Here is a 16,587-nt window from a genome sequence, read left to right on the forward strand (position 1 = left end):
CAGAATCTTAAAAGATTTTTTCTAGAATACTAATAAACTAATTCTTGTTCTGAAAAATGACGCCATCTTTATTTCATGCAACATTGACTCACATTGTAATTTATTATTAAAAAATTCTACTGGACTGATTTTGATTTTTTGTGAAATCACCTTCAAAGTAAAACCAAAAAAATAACTTTCTGAGTTATTGAGCAAACCTGAAACAACTTTACCTCCCATTTCAGAGCTCCTGCTAAAATTTGACAATGTCTAGTAGGCTGTTGCTGCTTAATGTCCGCCATTTTTTTTCTAGCAATAATTGTTCCTGTTCCTTTATCGAATTGGTCGAGCTGTTTCTGTTCAATTTATAAGAGCTTTCGACTGCTTAGTTTTGTTTTCGGCCAATGAAAACTGACGCCATCTTTTTTAAAACGACCTGCTTGCTCCAGCCGGCTCAAATTGAGCTCTTTTAGGTCTCTCTGGATCGTACTCAGGAGAAAAAGCTGCAAGAACCACACAAACACCTAAAAGCAAATTTTCAGAAAAAAATAACTTTGTAAATGTTTACACCTTCTTTTATTTTTCTCAAATGTTCACAGAGAATACAAATTAATTTTCAAAATCTTCCTCTCTATTCTCTTTTTTTTTCTTTAATTTGTGGACATTTTTTTTATTTCAATTTTATCTATATATATCGCGCACAAACAGCAATATTTCCTTTTTTGGGAGGGGGTACATTTTTTCTTCTTCTTCCATGGATTTTAAATCAAATTTTGAAAATTTTATCGTTGAAACTTTTTGTTTTTTGTTGTTTTTTTTTTAGAAGAAAATGGAATGAAGCAAATTTTATTAGTGCAAAAAAAATCATTAGTCTGTTACATTTCTTCCCTCTTCTCATTGAATGTTAAAGGAAAAGAAATTTGCAAATTCAAATATAAAATTAACTTTCTTCTTTCGCCCAATATTATCTACATTCTTTGTTTTTTTTTTATACTAAATTGTGTTTTAAATGTTTTTTTTTTCTTTTTAAATAACCTTTCAAAAAATTCTCTCTTTCTCTCTCTTCCTTTTAGCTATTTTAAAAGCAATATACCTCTAATCCTTTTAAGGCCTGAAAAGCATTTTGGTGGAAGGATCTTTTGATTTTAGAAATCTCATTTTAGGGATATTATAATGGTTTATATAGAAAAATGCATTAAATATTGTTGAGTAGATCAAAGAGATTTTCTTTTCAAACTTTTCAGCTTTATTTTTCTTAAATTTCGCAATTAAATGTTAAAATCAATATTTTTTTTTTTAATTTTAAATCCACCAATAATGTATTTTCACGCAATACAAAAGCAAAATAAGTATAAACTTTTTCATTAATCATTCATAATTTTTTTTTTGTTTTTGTAAAGACATATTATAATAAAATAATTTTATTTTTTGTTTTAATTTTTTAAATTATTTTTCTTTTATTCAAAAATTCCAGGACCTTTCACAATTTTATATGAAATTCGATTTTTGTTTCATCTTCTATGAATGCAATATATATATTATTTTATATTAATTGCAATTATGGGGAATAATAGGAAACAATTAGATTTCAATTTTTATTTTGTTTAAATTAATAATTCAATAATTATTCTTTTTTTTCTTTTTAAATATTTTTTTTGTCCATTCCAATCAAGAAATTCTTTTTTTTTCTTTCTTTCTCTCTGAATTAAGACAAATTCTGCAATTTTTTTTTTTATTAAATCTATATTCAAAACACTCGGTGTGTGCATCCTCTCGCTCTCGCTCTCTCTCTCTGTCTCTCATTAGGTGATCTAATCTATGTCCATTGTATCCTCGTTGGCATGTTTTGGCTGTTGTGCTTGCTGCTTATCATCGGTTCCCGTGTGATTTTGCTGCTGATCGTGATTTGCCTGATTTCCCGCGTCCGTGCCATTGTTTTGTTGCTGCGGCGGTGGCTGCTGCTGCGGTGGCTTCGGCTTGGGTCGACTAAGTACGGAATTGACGCACGTTGTGAGTGTTTGATATTCATGCTGGATATCAGCAATCTTCACCGGTGGATCCTTCGTCTTGGGCGTTGCCACCAACTTCCCTCGTGCCTCCTCCAACCATTTAAATGTCTTATCCGCCGTCTCACTGATATTCAACATATCCGTCTCAAGGAGATGATCGTACTTTGCATCCCCACTACGGTACTCATTGATCACCTTATGTGCCAACTGAATGGCATGCCCAAGTTCATTCAGTACCCCCGGTTGGGCCTCATACTCAGCACAGCGACTTTTAATGGGATCAATGTGTGAACGCAAATTGGACAATTTACTAATGTAAACATCCTTCGCACAATCCTCCCCCTCTTCGTACAGCCAATTTTCTAAATTATTCAACTGATTGACAATATTCTCACGATCCATTTGCATCACATAGCCACTCAGTGGACCATCTTCTTGCAATTTATCCCGCATTTCATACACATACTCCTCCAATGCATTCCTTGCGTCCACCCTCTCCTTCTCACTTGCATCATTGAAGATCATTTTACTCTGAATTAAGCAAAAAAAAGAAGAAAATGAAAAAATAATGAATTATCCTTTTTTTAAAATTGATTTTGGATGCTACCTATCTATATATAGGTAACTTGGTTTTTGATAATTTAGCAAAAGAAAAGTTCAAAAAAATCTGTTAGAATTTACACATTTTTAATGTTTTCATTTTACTTGGGATTTTACTTAAACTTGGTGTTCCGATGTTGGTTACATTTGTAGCCTAGTTATTGAAGTGAAAAAAATCACTTTCCGCCATTTTAGGTGCGACGCCATCTTGTGATTTTCCGACTTTTTCGCAGAACTGCCCTAAAACACAAAGGTAGGCTTTCTCTGGATCCATTAGATGGATTTTGATGGGGTAAAAAGCAAATGAAAGAGGAAGCATTAGCGAAGAATGTACCGGAACAGATTTTAGAATTTCAACTCAGAAGCTGAGAAAAGCCAATAAGAATATTTTTCTACTTTTCTCAGCTTCTGAGTCAAAATTCTAAAATCTGCTCTGGTACATTCTTCGTTGAAGCTTCCTCTTTCATTTGCTTTTTACCCCATCAAAATCCATCTGGTAGATCCTAAGAAAAACCTACCTTTGTGTTTTGAGAAAAATTACAAGATGGCGTCGCACTGAAGATGGCGGAAAGTGATTTTCTTACTCTTTAATGATAAGACTTTAAATGTCACCAACACTTGAAAACCAAGTTTAAGAAAAACCCCAAGAAAAATTAAAATATTTAATTTCACCAGCTCTCAAAAGAGACCCCCCCTTAAAAAACTAAGAATTCTGTTCCGTAAAACAAATATTCTTTTCAACCTTCTATATCTCAAGTCTTTGTTAAAGTTTGACCCATATTTCCTGTAAAATAATACTTAATATGAAAAATTAACCAGAGGGGGTGATCAAGTTTATTTATTTTCAAACTTAAACAAGAAAAAAGTCAGTCCTAAAGTATTAAAATATAACCAAAAAAAAAGAGGATCTTTTAAACCTCACTAAAAATTATCATTAAAGATTTCTAAATTGATTTTCTAAAAAAGATTTAACGTAAAATGCAATTTTCACTCACCTCCTGCTCAATATATCCATTAAGATCTGTTGAAGAAAATCCATGGGTCTGCACATCAATGGGCAATTCGACGAGCTTAACACCGGACTTCTTCTTTTCCTTCTTCCCATCGCCACTGTTGTCCTGTTAATGAAATATTTTGAGAAGAAAAAATCGTTTTAATATAATCTCTTCTTAATTTCCCACTAATCAACTACCACGATAACTAATGGCCAGCCTGGATGCTCTCCACATGCCCCCAAATCAAAGCTAAAATAATATATATGTATATTGTGATGTTGATAGAAGAAAGGAAAAAAAAAGGAAGAAAATAAAGGGAAAAAAACAAAATGATTAACCTACATGAAGATATATGTACATAAAAAATATTCCAGTATATACAATAAATGTTTTAACAATAAAATATATGTTCAAAACCACATAAATTCGCTGAAATAGCATGCAAATTAATGATGCTGCGAGATAAAAAAAAATAAACCATAAAGAAAATAAAAAACAAATTAGTGAAAACCCTTTAAATACAATTTACAATAAACACATTTTTTTCGTTTTTTTTTTCTTAAATTTTTCTCTTTTTCGTCACACTTTTTCATTTTATAAATTCTTTTTTCTTTATCACACACTGGCAATGTGGAGCAGGGCAGGCAGGCGGCTGATGGTCTAAACTTTTTTCTCTTTATAAATCTTTTTTATTTTTCTTTATTAATTTATTAGGCAAATATTTCTTTATTTTTTTTTTTTTTTGAAAATTAAGACAACACAAAAATTTGAAAAGAAAAAAAATCTTTTAAAGAAATCTCGTATTGTTTTTTTTTTCTTTTTAATTGAAGTTTTTCTCTTTTTTTCTTTAATATTGTGATTGAATATTAATTTAGGAGGGGGTGGGGGAATTGGACAAAACACACGTACCGAGGTAAACCATCCTTTTACCCGCTGCGCCCACCCTGGTCCTGATGCCGATGGCGATTTAATCTCTCTCCCATCAAACTTCTCATCCTCATTGTCACTGCAATCCTGCACACAACACATTTTATTCAATTTAACAAACAAACGACATCTTCTCATCCCGCAGCATTTGGGGTATTTTTAATGATTTCAATAAAAAAAAAAGCTCTTTTTTGCTTAATGATTTTTTGAATATTCTACATAGACTACAAGATTTAAGAATAGAATTATTTTTTTCCTTCAAAGCATTCTCTCATTTAATAAAAATGCCCATAAAGAAGCTTTAAGGTTAACCAGTTAACCCTTTTTGGTGTCTATAAATAACGTGATTAAAATGATTTTCTTATATTTTCATACAATAAATTAAATCTCTATTAAAATATTTATTTTTATTAATAAAATTAAAAATTTCGTATTAGTAATCCCTTTCAGTTTTTTTTTATTTGTTAAACAATAAATCCAACAGGGCATCATCACCACACTTTTATGAGTTTTGAGTTTATTCAACAAAGAAAGGAATTCGAAATCACCAAAGACACTCCCTAAAAATTTATAAAATTACGTCACCGCCGTATTTCTTATTCCCGTTTATGCATGAAACATAAACTTCGATGAAGCATTAGCGCTAATATTTCATGTATTCGTTCTCTTTTTTTTTTAACGTGCCCTTAAGTTAAAACTCGCGGCTACATTAGGCATTTTATAGTACAGATTAGTTAAAAATTGAGTCAACATTAGGCAAAGACTGAGTCTAAATTAAGCAAATATTGAGTCGCGAAGAGACACTTGAGTCACCATTAGTCTTTTTCTGAGTCGCAATTAGATGGAGCCATGAAATAAACAAAAAATACAAAATTTTGACGTCATTGGGTTGTTCTATATGCACTTAATCTGCGACCAAGAATATCATAAAAGTTCTTATGTTAACTCTTTCAGGTCCATTGGGTCATACGCTGACCCAAAGGCTCGATTTTGATAATGTTTCATTTTGTCTCGTTATTTTATAAATATTGAGTCCAAATTTGTACAAGACTATGTCTTTGCGATCCCTGATCATTTTATGACCACAAAAGGACATCCCCAAGGACTCACAGGATCAGGAAAGACGAAAAACCGAAAATTTTTGAGTTGGGATTTTTTCTGCCAAAAATGTCTTATTTGAGCTCAAAGGAACCAACAAAAAGCTTTTTTAGTTCAATCAGCTCGCTAGATTGAACTGTCTTGAAAAGCTTGGATATAGTTTCAAGCTATTTCATTATTTTTTATGGTTTCAAGACTCTTTATTTCTTGAAATTCATAACCTCAATTTACTTGATTTTTCCACAATTTGGATTTTCATTCGTTCTTGGGCTATTTTTTTTTATTTTCCGTCGACGTTTTGGAGTGTATGAGTCCTTCCTCAGGGCATCAAATCAATTATTATTTACCACGTCAAAAAAAATTAACTACATTCACAACAGGCCTATTCTTCAGGATTAAGAAAATTTTAAAGGATAAGTTTTGATATTTTTATGAAAAAAAAAAATATTAAAAATTGAACAAGGTTACTTGAATACCCCACCATCCTTGATTCGTTACTAATGTGAATAAACTCCTTTCTCCATTCGCTTTGTGTTCATTAATTCTTATTCTTTTTAATGTACAAAATTTAGGGACTTTTTTTTGTAGTAAAGGTAGTCGTTACATTTTTTCAAAAATTCTCATGTAGTTATTACGAATAAATTACGTGGAATATATTAAATAAAACCATCTACCAAAGGAAATAAACCAAAGAGAAAAGAAAGGGATGATAAAGAGAGAATTTGAATGATTTTAATGCTTTTGCTGCCTACCTCTGGTGTAACATCCATTTCTTCCTGCTGCTGCGGCGACTGCTGTTTCTGCTCTTGCTGCCCTTCGGTGTTCTCCGGTACATTCCCATCGGGAGTAACGTCATTTTGATCCTTCTTCTCCGTGAGTGTTGCACTCGTAATGCCCACAATGCCATTTTGATTGATACGAATCTTCACTTTAACCTCTTGTGACTCCCCAAGGGCATTGGGTTTAATATCCCGAATAATCCATCGGCCAATGTAGGGATCCGGATAGGGGACATCCCCATAGTAGATTTCCATTGAGAACGGTTCACGACGGTACAGGGTGAGTTGACGTGAAAATGGGGCAGCATGGAGTGCCGGGAAGACCTCCATGCGATTCTCATTGCTTGGATCACCGTCCCAACTCACGTGCACAGGATAATTCTGAATGTCCTGCACCTTGAAATCACGCACACGGACTGCTGGTGACATTATTGCGCACTGCAGTGCTGCCCCACGTGATACAGCTTCGTCCTGATTCAACGTCGTACTGGCATGTTTGCCAAATACCTTCTCAATTATCCCCTTAATTGCCGGTATGCGTGTGCTACCACCGACAATTTCCACCGAATGAATTTCATCCAATGAGAGTTCTACGAAATAGAATGAGAAATGTTAAAAAAAATTAATAAAACTAATGGATTATGCTCTCAACGCTTCCAAACGCTTCCAGGGCATGAATTCTCTAAGAGTGAAAAACTCTCGTGATAAACTCCTGAAGGCTTTAGGGTTTAAAAAGAAACGTGAAAACCGGGAAAATCTTACGCTTATGCTCCCGTGAAGTTTTCCTCACTTTTTCCCTGCAAAAAGCCTTTGGGAGTTTATCACGAGAGTTTTTCCCCCCTAGAAAATTCATGCCCAGGAGAAGCTAAAAGAAATTTAAAAAAAAACTCACTTGAATCCTTCAAGCATTTCCTCATTGTCTCCTCAATGCGCTTCAGTAGATGCCCAGAGAGCTCCTCGAATTTGGCTCTTTGCAAATTCGACGACACATCCATGTCATTCATGAAGCATTCAATGTTAAAGGGCAAAACGGTACTATTAGCAGACATTTGTTTCTTAATCTTCTCCACTTCCGTGAGGAGTCTCAAGTATGCCCTTGCATTGGTACGCGGGTCAATTTTGTATTTTGACCCAAATTCATCGCTAAAATAATTTGCGAGAATCTCATCGAAATCTCGTCCACCCAACTGTTCACACGCACTCGTGACCATACGCAATTTTCCCTTGTTGAATGCACAAATGGACACCTGAAGGGATGCATGCCCACAATCCACAAATGCCACAAAGCGTGATTTCTCCTCCACAGCTGGGAGATCTTGCTTGTAGAATCCATACGACAGGGCCGTTGCGGTTGTTTCATTAATCAAACGCAACACATTCAAGCCGGCAATTGCAGCAGCATCCAGGAGGGCTTTCCGTTCGGCATTTGTAAAGTACCACGGGACAGCGATGACGCAATCATTCACCTGTGCACCCCCTAGGGCACTTGTGGAGTCCACCTTGAGCTTCGTGAAGAGCATCGCGAGGAGTTGTTCGGGTGTAAAGACATGCTCCTTGTCCAGATAGTTCACGCGGATGCCAATAACATTATTTTGTAGGGGTTCAGCACGGAAAGGCAACTTCTTCAATTCATGCTGGACATGGGGATCGTTGAATTTGCGCCCGAGGAGTTTCTTGAAGCCAAAAATTGTATTCTTCAAATTAGTCACCATTTGATTCTTTGCCGCCACTCCCAGTATTCGCTTTTTGCCAGCAAATGCGACGCAGGATCTACAAAGAAAAACAAAGGGGAAAATATTAACTATTTTATTCCTTTATGAGAGATGGTGAAATTAAAAGTTTTCATTTTTCTTTGGGTTTTTCTTAAACTCGGTTTTCAGATGTTGGTCACATTTAAAGACTTATTATTGAAGTGTAAAAAAATCACTTTACGCCATCTTGTGATTTTCCGACTTTTCCACAGAAGTGCCCTAAAACACAAAGGTAAGTTTTTCTCAGGATCTACTAGATGGATTTTGACGGGGTAAAAAGAAAATGAAAGAGGAAGCATTACCGGACAATGTACCGGAACAGATTTTAGAATTTCAACTCAGAAGCTGAGAAAAGCCAATAAGAATATTTTTCTACTTTTCTCAGCTTCTAAGTCAAAATTCTAGACTCTGTTCCGGTACATTCTTCGTTGGTGCCTCCTCTTTAATTTGCTTTTTACCCCATCAAAATCCATCAAGTAGATCCTGAGAAAAACCTACCTTTGTGTTTTGAGAAAAATTACAAGATGGCGAAAAGTGATTTTCTTTTTAAAAATTTATTAATTCCAACAATTTGCCTAAGAGACCCCCCTTAGGAGGTAGATTCTGATAAAAATCATTTCTTTTCTTTTCTTTTGGTATTCTGAGAAAAATCATATATGATTTTGACCGTTTGTCTCTGTCATTAATTTTTCAGAATTTTCTCTTATTTATGGTTCATCATTTTATAATACATTAAAAGTTAAGTTCTAAAGTAATTTTTATTTAAATATTTTTTGAAAAACTAGGAAAAGGAAGATTTTCATCATATTTAAAAGAAACTTTTCGTTTTTTGTAAAATTATTTCAAGCCGTTTTAGGTTTAAGCTTGAATGGAAATTTTTACTGCTTTCCCTGCACATTTCCAAAAAATAATAAAACTTTATTGTGTCATTTACACTAGGTAGCCTTAAGAATAAAATGCCTTTTAAACGCTCATAAGCCCTTTCCAAAGATAAAAAAAATTCTGAGAGCTCTTAGAAAATAAAATTCGTGATCAAAGATTTAATTCAATTGTTGTTTAGAAAGACAATAACTTTACAAGCGCCATTTAAAGATCTTTTTGACTGTTCCGGTGAAACTAATTCTTTGTTTTTTCTTTTTTAGAACGACAATACATCTATCAAAGTCTTACAACAAGGATTGAAAAGAAAAAAATCAAAGAGATATAGGGAAATCGCTTAAAAAACTTTCCACTTTCCACTGAAATTAGATGAAAAGATAATTCCCGAAATTGTTTGCATTTTCCCTAAAAATGAAAACAATGACATCACCACTGTGTTTCTTTTTGCCATCTCTAAACACGTGAAACAAGATAAATTACAAATGTTTCAAGAATACCTAGTTCAAACTTATTGATGAAACTTTAGCGAGAATGTTTCACATAGAAAAGGAGAAAAAAAAGTAAAGTGACGTCATTTCTTCAATTTTCGAGCAAATATTTCTTGACTTGGCACGTTTGCTTGAATTATCTCATTAAAAAAAAACAAAATAAATAAATTTTGAATGTTATAAAATTTGTTTTGATGCCTGAAGAATGAGACAAATCATTTCCGACTAATCATTTGTCAAAATCGACAAAACACAGATAGCGTTCAAAACTATATTGATTTTTTTTTCGCATTTTGCACCCACTTGCCCCACACTCCCCTACAAATTTTCTTTAATTTTCCTAAATAAAAAATAAAATCAAAACATTTTGAATTTTGATTTTATTTTATTTTGTCTAAAAAAGATTTGTCAATAGAACGGAGACAATGCGTCAGCATTAAATGAATCGTTTCAAGAATCGACAATATAACCCCGCGAGCTTCCATTAATGGCATATTTCTATCTCCCTCACACCCAACATATTTCCATCTTGCTTATTCTCTCACGAAAATCTCATGATCGTGTTTTTTTTTTCACTTTATTCTCCACGTTCTCTGTCCAAATTTAGGTTGAGAATTGTCTCATCGCGAGTGCAAAAAGGCTGAAAAATTTGAAATTATGAGAAAATACTCGCGGTGTGGGGACAAAAATAAAACGAATGATAAATATTTTGACCACCACGTGTTGGTGGAATTCCGTCCAATTGGGAATCATTTTAGGGAAGGAAAATGGTCCAGATGGCAGGCAGAGGGGGGGAGGATGATGCATTATTTGTGAAGAGAAAAAAACGAAGGAGGCCATGACATCAAGGTGAGCATAGTGCGAAGACTCTGGCAGGATGGCAATGACGGTGCGTTGTAAAGAAAGCTGGGCATGCTTGAGAAGGTTTTGCGGTTGCCCTGGCAGAGAGAGAGGAAGGGGAGGAGGCCCTTTGGAAGAAGGGGGTTGCTACTAGAAGGTTCTGGAAATTTCTATGAACAAATTGAATACATATAGTTGGCCTTGACACCATAGCGCATCGTGCAATTTTCCACCCATAACCTCAATCTTCTCCGGAATCTTTGATTGCCTCCTCCCACAAAAATTCCACGATAAGAATCCACAATTCTCACGAATTTTTTCTGCCTAACCAATCTCATGTGCATGGAAACAATATTCCCTTCCCACAATCACCCGAAGTAATCCCCCTCTAGAAAGAAAATTCCCGGAAATGATAAATTACAAAATTCACATAGGAAGGAAAAGTTTCTTTTGTCTCTTCTTTAGAGAAAAATTCTAATTAGAATAACAAAAATTAACTTACGGTGTGGCCCTCAAGCTGTAATCATTGGCCAGAGTCTCAATTCCACCGGCCTTTGCGGCGGCCACATAACAAGACTCATTCCCAAAATCGATACCAATCACAGACATCTTTTTTCCACTACCCTTTTAACGCCACTTTTTTCGCAAATTTTATCCAAACACACACACACTTTTCCGCTTTTCCAACGAGCACCAGCGTCGATTGAGCCTGCAGTTTCGATGGAAAATATTTGCCTGCGGCGAGTGAATGATGGAAAATTCTCAGCGTCAAATATAAGCGCACACAGAAAAATTTTGGAAGTTTCGAGAATGAAATGACACCAACATGAAGTTTTTACAAAACTTTTACCACACAGGTACACTGTAAAAAACGAATAACACTTCGATTTTCGAACTTCGATGAATACTTTCGAATAGAAGATTTTTTTTTCCAATTTTCTTTAGAGTTTTCCAAGGATTTATTCCATGGGGAAAACCAATGGAAAAACTTTCAATAAAAGTTAATTAAAAAAGTATGATTCCGAATTTTTACCGGCAGAAAATTGTTCTTTATTAGGGGGTTTTAGCCGCAGATTTCCATGTGAAAGAGTTTTGAGCTCAAAACAACATTTTCGCTTAACACTTGAAGGATCGAGGTTTCTAACCTCAAAATTTTGACCTTCATTTTCTCTCAAAAGAAAATATGGGCCATATTCAGCGTAAAAAATCTTTTTCTTTTATTTTATCAATTTTACCAATTTTTTATAAATTTTTTTAAAAAGGTATGATTCCGAATTTTTGCCATGAGAAAATTGTCCATTATTTTTCTGAAGAAAGCTCATTTCCTGAAACGCGTATACTTCACATCAAAGGGCGCTTTAGCCGCAGAATTTCACCCGAAAGAGTTTTGAGCTCAACAACATTTTCACCTAAAAAGCCGACAAAGGAAAATATTAGAAGAATAAAAGAAAACTCTGAGGACCCTGAGGACATTTCCGACATCAAAACCCTTTCGTTGAAGGGTTTCATGCATTTTTGCTGCGTCTCTTTTTGGGCAATCTAACATTTCTCCGTCGCCCTCTCACGTATTCCAAGCAAATTACCCGGAAGTACTGCCATTGGCTTTTTCGATTATATATATAGTTATTTCGCCACATGTGAGTAAAAGTTTTTCACCTGAAAAATCAATTTATTCGCGATCTTAATTTGTTTTTTGGGAGATATATCCATCCATTTACCCGCCCCCATAGGTATATATTAGTATTGTGGTGGAAAATTGCGTGCGTGTCGTGTTATTTGGGGTGAAATGCGAAGAAATTTTCATCACGGCGGTTTGTAGGGGAAAATGTGCCGCATCCGGGGTGCTTCCCATTTTGCACACCTTTCCCGAATTTTTTTGTGCCAAAATGCGGATGCTCTGAGTGGGGGGAGTTTCAAGAAAAACAACGAAGGTGTTTTTGTGTGCAGGAAGCGCCCCACTTTCACAATGACCCGCCAGGCAAAATGGCGTGAAGGGTTTATTGACTCTCACGAGGAGGCGACTTATCCGGGAGGGGCTTTTTTGCAACTTTCTCATCTTGCAGAAAATCCCGGATGTTTGGAAATTCTTCAATGAACGTCCTGCATGGAATTTTGAGGAAGTTGAATGGTTTTGCGGAAATATTTCGCTAAGAAATTGCACATTGATCTCAGCACACCGCGTGTTGCCAACAAATCCTCGTGCTTTTGGCATTTCCCACAAATAACGCCTCCTTTGGGATTTATGGAAATTTCTTATGAATTTTTAATTTAAATTTCGGGGCTGTTTACAAGCATTTCCGGGAAATTCTTTTTGCACGGGAATGAGGGGTTAATTTTTAACGGGTTCTCTGACACGTAGGCGAAAACATCTGTCCGGTCAATATTTGCTATTATCAGCACAGCAACCACCACACACCCAAAGACTTTCATTATCATCACACCACGATAAGATGCATGTTTTCTTGGTCAAAAAAATAACTCCCCTTGAATAAAAAAAAACAATTTGTTAGCTTTAGGGCGTGGGTACGTCATCACCTCCCGGACTTATTTTTTTTTTTACAATTCATTGCAGCTTCTCGCCAAATCGGTCATCCGGAGGCAGTGCTGATCCCAAGACTGTAATTTCGCGTCTCGAATTTCTGTGTGTCGCGAAATTGTGTGCGTGGAAGAAGGATTAAAAGAATAAGAGACCATCCCTTGGGAGAACCATCATCAAGCGCTACACAAACATAACCTCAACACTTGTTCCGGACGCGTGAATAGACTTCTTTTCCAGGACAAAATGACCGATATGGATGATACACACTTTGAGACCGGAGATTCCGGTGCCTCCGCCACCTATCCGATGCAGTGCTCAGCACTTCGCAAGAACGGTTTCGTCATGCTGAAGTCACGCCCATGCAAAATTGTCGAGATGTCCACCTCGAAGACGGGAAAACACGGACACGCCAAAGTCCACTTGGTTGGCATTGATATTTTCTCAGGCAAAAAGTAAGTTTCATCTTTTATTAATTTTTTTCTTCTTTTTTATCCTCTTTCAAAGTTCCTTTGAAATTCATTGAAAAACAAATTAGTTTAGAATTGTTTTTTTTTCTTTGAATTTGAACCTTTTTTTTACTTGCGTGAGAAGCCCGAGATGTAGGCTGTACCACAATGTGGTATTGTAGGTCCCCAAAGAGAATCGCATGCGTGCAAACTCGCGTGATTAGCAAAATGATCCGCCGCATTCATTGCTGATCGCTGATGTAAGCATGACGCATTATTTGCTTACTTCTTCACCGTTTTCGTGAGACTTTAGGTCTTATTTTTACTCAGAAAAAGGAAATAACTCGGACAAAATTTTGAAAAGTAAAGGATTAGATTAGAAAGGATTATTAGGAATCCTGAAATCTTTACATTTTGGATTAGTATACCTATTATTAAGAGATTCAGAATAAGTATCGCTGAAATAACTATTTTTAGAGTTTATTGTTAAAGAATTAAATATAATTCGTTACAAAAGCAAAATTTAAATATTTTTCTTTTGTGAAAACTGAAATTGATTAAAATGCTATTTTTTTTTAATAATAATTAATTTAGTTCTTTGCTAAGCAACTGAATCAGATTAGAAGGAACAAGAATATGTACGAATGTCCGTCAGAATTTGTCACTTCTTTTAGCACCACGCTCTAAAATTGTTCATCAAACCGTTCAAACACTAAAAAGAAATGTTTCAAATATTTTTCTATTGCTTCATTATTAGATCTTTTTCAACGTTAGGGGAATGTGGCCAAATTCCGACCTCCTTCGACCTTTTTTCAATCCGCTGTTACTTAAAACTGATTAAACTTTTAATGTAGAAAGTTATGGGAGTAAAGAGAGCATTAAATGGGCTTTAAAATGATACCAAATTTAAGAAAATTGCAATTTATTTTATACCTCTTTTTCTCAATGGACAAGGACCTTTGGTTGGAGGTCGAAATTGGGCCACGTTCCCCTATGGCTTGTTAAGCCGGTAAAGATTTTAAATAGAAAGATTCATAATTTATTAAATTAAAATAAACTTATTTTTGTTGAAAATATTCCTTTTGTTTATAAAATTATCTTTTATTTTGCTGATATTACTATTGCTTCATCACTGGATCTTGAGACGATTAGTTACTAAATAACTTTAGTATAATTCTAATCAACACCTAAAAGATTATTCATTTTTTAGTTGTTTTTACTGAAGCCTTTTCTTGTACCTGATGTATGCATTTATTTATAAAAATAATGAATTCTAATTTATTTTATTGATGTAACTTGAAGATGGTTCTATATGAGACTAAACAGGAAGAAGTAAAAATTAACCTTATGTGAAGTAAATTTTATTTTTAAAGGCTTTTAAGATCCCTTTAAGTCATTGACGAACCCAAAGAAAGTTTTTTTTAGATTCCTAAAAGTTATCAGATTTTTCTCTATAAATGTTTCAAGAAATCATTTAATGGTTAAACGAGCATAAGAAAAAAAAATTTTAAACTCTAAATATCAATAGAAACGTCTAATGATAGAAAAGATATACGTTAGAAATTATATAGAAACAATGCTAAACGTTAGAAAATAAACGTAAAATGTCAAAAAAGAAGTGTTAAAATTTAGAATTATAAATTAACTCACAAATACTACAAATAACGTCTAAACCTTCTTAGAAAAGAACCGTAGAATACTGGAAAGTAAATGTTCAACAGTAAAATAAATGTCAAAAGAATTGTCAAACGTTAGAAAAAAAACTTAAATCGCTTGAATTGGATAAATTATCAAAATATAATAATTCAAACCTTTTTTTTTCATTTTTGTTTGTGCTTCTCTTTCTAATTTAAGCGTTTTTTTTTATTTTTTCTTAATCCTTTGAGTAGTGTCCAAAAATTCACATAAAAAATGTTGTATTAAAAAAAAAAAAATTAAATTCTCTTGCGAAAATAGTTAATTTTTATCAAATATTAATATGAAAATGATTCACTTTGATAAATTTCGAAATACAGAAAGAAGTTACTGACTTTAGGTGAAAAAAAATAAACAAATCAATAAAATAACGATAAAAACATAACCATCCTTGATCTTTAGGTTCTTTTTATTAATTTATTTTTAACAATAAAAAGATTCTAATTTATCTTCTTCTCTTCCTACTTCTTTTCCCGATAGATACGAGGATATTTGTCCTTCCACTCACAATATGGATGTGCCACATGTTAAACGCGAAGATTATCAATTGACTGATATCAGTGATGACGGGTATTTGACACTATTGCGCGAAAATGGGGACTTGCGTGAGGATCTCAAGCTTCCGGACAGCGAACTTGGTGCTCAATTGCGTTCTGAATTCGACAGCGGCAAGGAACTCTTGGTAAGTTTTTTTTTGAATTTAATTTAATTTAATTTTTATTAATTTTTTAATCTTCTTTCTTTCTTGTAGTGCACCGTGTTGCATTCATGTGGTGAAGAGTGCGTGATTGCCATCAAAACAAACACTGCCCTCGAGAAATAAGTCGGTTGGTGCGCCTGCATTGTGGTGTGGGAGGTACGAGAAGGTGTTGAATGAAAAAAATAAAAAAGAAATAAATAAATCAGAAGGAAAATTTATAAAATGAGAAAAAAAAATTCACAACACACAGGAAAGAAAGAAAAAAAGAGAATCATATTCCAAAAATTAACAAACAAAAAAAATCACTTAAAAAAGAAGCAAAAAAAAAATTGTAATCACAAATCACTTGCATTGTAACTTTCCTTTTCTTCTTCCGAAATGCTTTTCTTCCACGCATTTTTTTTTAATGGAAAATCTGAAGAAATGAAAAATCCCCTCTTTACCCGTTTATGAACAATTTTTTCCGTATTAAGAAAAAAAAGAACTTTTGCTTAATTCCTAAGGAAGACTAAATAAGAAAATGTTTGAAAAAAAATTCTCTTGGGGGGAATTTTTTTTATTAATTTCTCTGGAAGAATATTGCTAAAATTCTTCCCCATTGTATGCAAGAGGTAAAAAAAACATTGGCGCAATGTGGAAAGAAGCGTGAAAAAAAATAATGTAAAAGTGATTCTCTTTTTAGAAAATTGAGAAGCTAAAATTAAATGGATGATGATGAAAAAAAAAACTTATATATCGACACATTTTAATGATTAAAAGGCATTTTTATGAAATATTTTTCGTATGAAATCAAATTTTTGGGAAGAGGTGGGTTTTGAATAAATGAAAGCCACGTGAGCGAAAGAATGAGGGGGGATAAAGT

At 34.0% G+C, this 16,587-nt stretch overlaps 2 protein-coding genes across 4 annotated transcripts; one reads left to right on the top strand and one right to left on the bottom strand.

Annotated features, from left to right (window-relative positions):
- Nucleotides 1-532: 532 nt before the first annotated feature.
- Nucleotides 533-11,175, bottom strand: LOC129794987 (heat shock 70 kDa protein 4). 2 transcript variants are annotated; one of them, XM_055835966.1, is made up of 6 exons: nucleotides 10,848-11,175; nucleotides 7,280-8,157; nucleotides 6,361-6,977; nucleotides 4,493-4,597; nucleotides 3,584-3,706; nucleotides 533-2,519 (listed from the first exon to the last, which is right to left on the bottom strand). In XM_055835966.1, the coding sequence occupies exons 1-6, from the start codon at nucleotides 10,952-10,954 to the stop codon at nucleotides 1,791-1,793; spliced, it is 2,559 nt and encodes an 852-aa protein (XP_055691941.1). In that variant the 5' UTR covers nucleotides 10,955-11,175; the 3' UTR covers nucleotides 533-1,790. The 2 variants fall into 2 exon arrangements, with proteins under 2 accessions (XP_055691941.1, XP_055691942.1); XM_055835967.1 differs by lacking the exon at nucleotides 4,493-4,597 and having other exon boundaries at nucleotides 10,848-11,174.
- A 687-nt stretch (nucleotides 11,176-11,862) lies between these two features.
- On the top strand, nucleotides 11,863-16,313 carry LOC129795103 (eukaryotic translation initiation factor 5A). 2 transcript variants are annotated; one of them, XM_055836141.1, is made up of 4 exons: nucleotides 11,863-11,982; nucleotides 12,918-13,336; nucleotides 15,506-15,707; nucleotides 15,777-16,313. In XM_055836141.1, exons 2-4 carry the CDS (start codon nucleotides 13,128-13,130, stop codon nucleotides 15,846-15,848), a joined length of 483 nt encoding a protein of 160 aa, XP_055692116.1. In that variant the 5' UTR covers nucleotides 11,863-11,982; nucleotides 12,918-13,127; the 3' UTR covers nucleotides 15,849-16,313. The 2 variants fall into 2 exon arrangements, with proteins under 2 accessions (XP_055692116.1, XP_055692115.1); XM_055836140.1 differs by having other exon boundaries at nucleotides 11,936-12,075.
- Nucleotides 16,314-16,587: the final 274 nt, after the last annotated feature.

The sequence above is a fragment of the Lutzomyia longipalpis genome, chromosome 4, assembly GCF_024334085.1.
Source record: "Lutzomyia longipalpis isolate SR_M1_2022 chromosome 4, ASM2433408v1".
In the NCBI taxonomy this organism is placed as follows: Eukaryota; Metazoa; Arthropoda; class Insecta; order Diptera; family Psychodidae; genus Lutzomyia; species Lutzomyia longipalpis.

What these genes read in the sequence shown, in the direction of transcription:
- LOC129795103 (XM_055836141.1), top strand. Translation starts at nt 13,128, where the DNA reads ATGACCGATATGGATGATACACACTTTGAGACCGGAGATTCCGGTGCC. An exon ending in GATATTTTCTCAGGCAAAAA is followed by an intron (nt 13,337 to 15,505) that starts GTAAGTTTCATC and finishes TTTTCCCGATAG; the next exon opens with ATACGAGGATATTTGTCCTT. An exon ending in ACAGCGGCAAGGAACTCTTG is followed by an intron (nt 15,708 to 15,776) that starts GTAAGTTTTTTT and finishes TCTTTCTTGTAG; the next exon opens with TGCACCGTGTTGCATTCATG.
- LOC129794987 (XM_055835966.1), bottom strand. Translation starts at nt 10,954, where the DNA reads ATGTCTGTGATTGGTATCGATTTTGGGAATGAGTCTTGTTATGTGGCC. An exon ending in GAAATGCTTGAAGGATTCAA is followed by an intron (nt 6,978 to 7,279) that starts GTGAGTTTTTTT and finishes TCTATTTCGTAG; the next exon opens with AACTCTCATTGGATGAAATT. An exon ending in AAATGGATGTTACACCAGAG is followed by an intron (nt 4,598 to 6,360) that starts GTAGGCAGCAAA and finishes TGTTGTGTGCAG; the next exon opens with GATTGCAGTGACAATGAGGA.